Source organism: Otolemur garnettii, unplaced genomic scaffold, assembly GCF_000181295.1.
Source record: "Otolemur garnettii isolate 467f Iridium unplaced genomic scaffold, OtoGar3 scaffold00083, whole genome shotgun sequence".
NCBI classification, from domain to species: Eukaryota; Metazoa; Chordata; class Mammalia; order Primates; family Galagidae; genus Otolemur; species Otolemur garnettii.
Window position 1 is genome coordinate 5,278,074 of NW_003852478.1, and position 5,809 is coordinate 5,283,882.

The following is a 5,809-nucleotide window of genomic DNA, read 5'->3' on the forward strand; positions in this document are numbered from 1 at the left end:
GTCAATTATATTCATAGAATCTTTCTGTGAACTCTGAGTCTGATTTGTTAATAAAGTAATTAGTAAATTAGACTTGATTTATTTATAGCAACTTTATTTTGGCTTATTCTATTTCAGGAAAATCAATTATATTCATAGAATCTTTCTGTGAACTCTTGAGTCTGATTTAATTGTGGTACTTTTGCCATTATTTTAGGAAATTTCAGTCTTTTTATAAACCAGAGACATTTTCAGAACCATACTTTTAAAAAAATGTTATTTTAAAAAAGATACTTGTCCAAAAGGCATGTTCAGTCACATTTCTTATTTGCTTTTACCAATAAGTCGCTTGTATCATGGGATACTTTGCTGGAAAGCTTTCTTACGTGAAAACTTGCCAGGAGAAGTTCAAGAATCTTGAAAATTCCCCTCTTGGAGAAGCTTTGCGGTCAGGACAAGCACGACGATCTCTACCAGCTGGGTACGCCAGAATCTGATCTTTACTTAAGAGGTTTAATTTTTAAGAAACAACTAGATACTGCTAAATTGAGGGCTTGAAATGTTGCCTGAATGACCATGGGAAATTTTCCATTTGCTATAGGCTAAAGGTAATTTGCTTTAAAAAGTGAACAAGACTTGGTTACCATTGTTTTAAATGTAGAATTACATCTTACTTATTTTGATTGAGTTTGGCAAATGTTTACCTTTGGTTAATATATATTTTGGTCTTTTCTTTGAATTCTCAAATTGTATCAATTCCGTCCTGTAACAGATTTCAGCTTTTCATTTTAATGCTTCTTAAATAAATAGTAGGGAATATGAATTGAAATAGTAGAGCAATACATTGAAAGTAATACTTGCTTAATTTTCTTGGGCATAAATATAACATTGATACTTGTTGTGATAATCTGGCTTCATATTGGACATAATGGTTAATTCTCGATTAAATAATTTCAGAAGTGAACTGGTACCTGAATACATTTCTAGCATAAATTGGTGTAAATTTTTTAGATAGTTATTTTGTCAGTGTACGTTGAGATTCATAACTTTTGGAATCCTTTGAATTTTCTTATTAAATTTTGTAAACTACCCAAAATGAAAACCACAAACTGTAGGCACAAAGTTATTGTTTATAACTTTACTTTTAATAGAGAAAATTTACTATTAATGAAGAACCGCGATCAACTTAATTTTCAGTGAAGGGGTGTGAATGGCCAACTAAGTTACAGCTATTAAGGGGGCATTGTGAAGTTTCTTAAAAATACAAAGTCTACGGCAGTCTTTTTGCCTGTGGCTCAAAGGGGTAGGACACCGGCCCCATATGCTGGAGGTGGTGGGTTCAAACCCAGCCCTGGCCAAAAAAAAGAAAAAAAATACAAAGTCTATGAAGCAACATGAAGAAATGCTTCTGATATGCCTGAGGTGGCGGGTTCAAACCCAGCCTTGGCCAAAAACTGCAAAAAAAGAAAAGAAATGCTTCTGATATGCCTGAGGTGGCGGGTTCAAACCCAGCCCTGGCCAAAAACTGCCAAAAAAAAAAAAAAAAGAAAAGAAATGCTTCTGATAACCGAAATAGGCAGCAGTTGAAGTTATTTATACATGAAAATTGAATCATTCAAGAAAAATAAATATTTGTAAAAATATTCAAGTAGATTAGTGGGGTTTTCCCACTCTTATAATGAACTTTCTGCAATGTGGTCATATATTACTTGTAATTGAAAGAAAAAGAAAAATTAAAAAGCTCTTAAAAGCTTTCAAATGTTGAAAATCCCAGACTTCTAAGTCCACTGAATAAAGCAATGGTTAAGCTTTTTCTGGTTTTCTTTAGATTGTGATTGTTTGGCTTTTGTATTTGTACATAAGTATAGTTAAATGAATCTGCCTAGAGAAGTAGCTGAATAAATAATAAGGTAATTAAATAGATTGGTAGCTAGGTGATCACATCAGGAATGGCCTGCAGTGTAAAACCCCTGAAACACAGTATTACCTATCCTATGTATCTACTTTAGTGTTTTTATTTATTTATTTAGAGACAGAGTCTCACTTTTGTCACCCTCAGTAGAGTTCTGTGGTGTCACAGCTCACAGCAACTTCAAACTCTTGGGCTCAAGTGATTCTCTTGCCTCAGCCTCCCAAGTAGCTGGGACTATAGGCCCCCAGCATAATGCCTGGCTTTTTTTTTTTTTTTGGAGATGGAGTCTGCTCTTTGCTCAGGCTGGCCTCGAACCTGTGAGCTAAGGCATTCCACCCACCTCAGCCTCCCAGAGTGCTAGGATTACAAGTGTGAGCCACCTTGCACACCCTAAATTTGTGTTTTTATAGACTCCTGCCTGTGAAAGTAACTTCCCAATTGATATGGGAAATGGACTTATTGAAATTAGAGCTGCTATAAAGTACTTTTTTCCTCAAGAATTTTAAAACATTTAAAAATTATCTCTAAAGGGCTTGGCACCTATAGCTCAAGCAGCTAGGGCGTCAGCCACATAGACCGGAGCTGGCGGGTTCGAATCCAGCCTGGGCCCTCCAAACAACAATGACAACTACCACCCACAAATAGCTGAGTGTTGTGGCCTGCGCCTGTGGTCCCAGCTACTTGGGAGGCTGAGGCAAGAGAATTGCTTAAGCCCAAGAGTTTGAGTTTGGGGCGAGCTGTGATGCCACGCCACTCTACCAAGGGCGACACAGTAAGACTTTGTCTCAAAAAAAAAATAAAAAGTTAGGATTATTCTAGAAATTGGATAACTTGTTTTCATACTGTAGCACTTTAAGGTATAGGTAATGACTCATATTTCTTATCCAGTATGATTTTATTTTCCAGGCATTATTCTCAAAAGTCAAAATATGACTCAGCTGTGAGCGGTCAGTCATCTTTTGTGACATCCCCAGCGGCAGACAACATAGAGAAAGAAATGCTTCCTCATTATGAGCCAATTCCATTCAGTGCTTCTGTGAATGATTCTACTCTCACTGGTATTACTGATCATGTTGCCCAAGGTAGAAACTTCTCTTGAAATGAATTTCAGCATTTTATGGTCCAAAGTATGTATAAATTTTATTTGATGACCTTTTCTGCTGGGTATCACCTGTATGTGCCACCATTAGCCATTGGCCTAAACTCAGTGTGTGTGTTCATTTTGTTCATTTGTTTCTTCCTTCATTCATTGAGCTTCTCTTTAGGACAAGTAGGTATCAGTCACTGTTGCTAGAACAGTGAAGGCCTAATCAGAAATAAGACTTGGTTCATGTCCCTGAAAAATCCTCAGTCTGTCAGAGAAGATACAGAAATATATGGCTAACTTCCTAATATGTCCCAGTAATTGAAAATTCTAACACAAGTGAAATTAGTGATGAAAGAGCGGTAAATTATGTCTCAGGGAACAGAGGCTTCATCAAGAAGGCTTTTTAAAAAGGTTACATTTGATAGGCTGATTTTTAAAGGCTTTCAGTGTCCTTGTCTATAATGTAAGAAAAATAATACTTACCTGCCTTACAGAATTGTTATCAAGTGAGAAAATTCCTGTGGAATGTTTTGTGAAGTTTGTGTAAATACTAGCTTTGAAGATCACACACATAAGTGAAACAGCATCAATTTTAGATAAAGGCCTGGATTTGAATCATGATCGGCATTTGCTAACTATGTGACCTTCAACAAGTAACTGTACTTTATGATCTTTTCAGTTTCTTGATCTTTTAAATGGAAATGATAATCTCTGCCTTAAAGAACTGTTGGAATTTGATGAAATAATCAGAGGCAAAGCCTGGCAAGTAATAGACTCACAACAAACGTTAGTCTCTTTCCATTCTCAGTCTATTTTGTAATGAAAGTTGAGGAATTAGAAAGTACAAACCTGTAACTTCTTATCTAAAATCCAGAAAGTTTTAAAAGCTAAAAGTTTTGTTTTTGATAATTAAACTAGTAATAAAATGTGATCTGAACTTGTTTGGTAGCAAACCCCGACTTAAACTGATGTAAGTTATATAAATATAGCCTTTATTTACTTTACCTAAATGACTTTTCCTTTATTTCATTGTAGAAATAGAAATATTAATGTATTTACCTACTGCTGCCCCAAACTTTGGAATTTATGGATATTAAGTATAGTCTTTTTCTAAAATCTGAGGAACTCTGAATTGTGAGCTATATCTGACCTCTGTAGAGTATACTCTTCATATTTTAAAACTTAAATGAAATAAAAATTCAATTCCTCAGTTGCTTTGGTAGCATCTCTAGTGGCCTGTGTGTTGGGCCGTGCCAATAGAGAACATTCTCATCGTTGTTGGAAGTTGTGTTGGACAGCCCTACTTAGAGCAGAAGTCGGGGCCAGAGGATAGATATTACCTTGCCGAAAATAAGAGACAGGAGAGAATGGAAATACAGATGATTAAATAGAGTTCGGATGAGAGTTGTTGAGAGTCTCTTAATCTTTAACTCAATTTTTGCCCCCTAGATAGTTGGAAGCAAGGATGAGATCAAATTAGAAAGAGAAGCAGGGGACAGTGGGCAGATTAGAAGAAAGGGGTTAAAGTTGCTATCTTATCTCCAAAGGCCTCTGTCCCGTCTCATTTTCTCAGTTTTGCATTCAATCCATTCTTGTACAGTAGTCCTCCCTTATTTATGGGGAATATGTCCCAAGACCCCCGTTGGATGCTTGAAACCACAGATACTACAAACCCTATAAATATTATGTTTTTTGGATCTGATAGCCTGGATAACTACTAAGTGACTAAGAGGGAAGTAGCGTAGCCAGGGTGGACAAAGGGATGGTTCACATCCTGAACAGAGCAAGATTTCATCATGCCACTCAGAACAATGTGCGATTTAAAACTTAAGAATTGCTTATTTCTGATATTTTTCACTTAACGTTTTTGGAATGCTTTTGACCTTGGGTAACTGAAACTAAGGAAAGCAAAACCACAGATAAAAGAAGGGGGGACTACTGTACGCAGACTCACACCAGCTCTTCCCTGGTGACGACTCGCATCTTTTCTGCCATGTGCATTAGAAAATTCTATGTTTAAAAAAAAAGCCAGGTGTTGTGGCAGGTGCTTATAGTCCCAGCTACTTCAGAGGCTGAGGCAAGGGCAAGAGAATCGCTTAAGCCCAAGAGTTTGAGGTTGCTGTGAGCTGTGATGTCACGGTACTCTACTGAGGGCGACTCTGTCTGAAAAATAGAAAAAGAAAATTATATGTTATGTAATTTCTTTTGCACACAAAAGCAAACAGACAAAACCCCACTTGGTAGCTACCCAAGGCCCGTGGTTTAAGATACTATTTCATGCCCTCCACAGCAAACATCCATTGGTCCACTGCTCTACTTTCTGACCCCCTTCTCTAAATCCACCTTGCCACCTGTCCACCTGGCCAGTGGTGACTGCCTTTTGCTTTGCCCCAGAGGCTGTCCTCTCTCACCCCAGGGCACTCTCCTTTTTGTTTGAGTTTTACTTGCCCTCTCTAGTTCTGTTGGCTTTTACCAGAAATTCAAAGAGATACTAATCTTTTAAAGTAGAAAGCACTCCCATGTAGCTGTTAGGAGACTTAACAGTTTATTACAAGTTGATTTAAATCAGCACTGTTGGCTCGGTGCCTGTGGCTCAAGTGGCTAAGGCTCCAGCCACATACACCTAAGGTGGAGGGTTCGAATCCAGCCCTGGCCCGCCAAACAACAATGGTGGCTGCAACTAAACAGAAATAGCCGGGCGTTGTGGTGGGCGCCTGTGGTCCTAGCTACTCTGGAGGCTGAGGCAGGAGACTCACTTGAGCCCAGGAGTTGGAGGTTCTTGTGAGCTGTGATGCCACAGCACTCTACCCAGGGGGACAGCTTGAGGCTTT

General features: G+C 38.0%; 1 protein-coding gene across 4 annotated transcripts in view; it reads left to right on the forward strand.

Annotated features, from left to right (window-relative positions):
* OCIAD1 (OCIA domain containing 1) overlaps positions 1–5,809 on the forward strand; it is a 26,235-nt gene that overhangs the window by 14,062 nt on the left and 6,364 nt on the right. For 3 of the 4 annotated variants that reach the window (XM_003794595.3, XM_012808091.2, XM_023515960.1), the window contains exons 6-7: positions 325–460; positions 2,798–2,973. In XM_003794595.3, coding sequence (XP_003794643.1) covers positions 325–460; positions 2,798–2,973 — 312 coding nt within the window. Of the gene's footprint in view, positions 1–324; positions 461–2,797; positions 3,019–5,809 lie in introns of all 4 variants that reach the window. The other variant, XM_012808093.2, reaches the window with a different exon arrangement.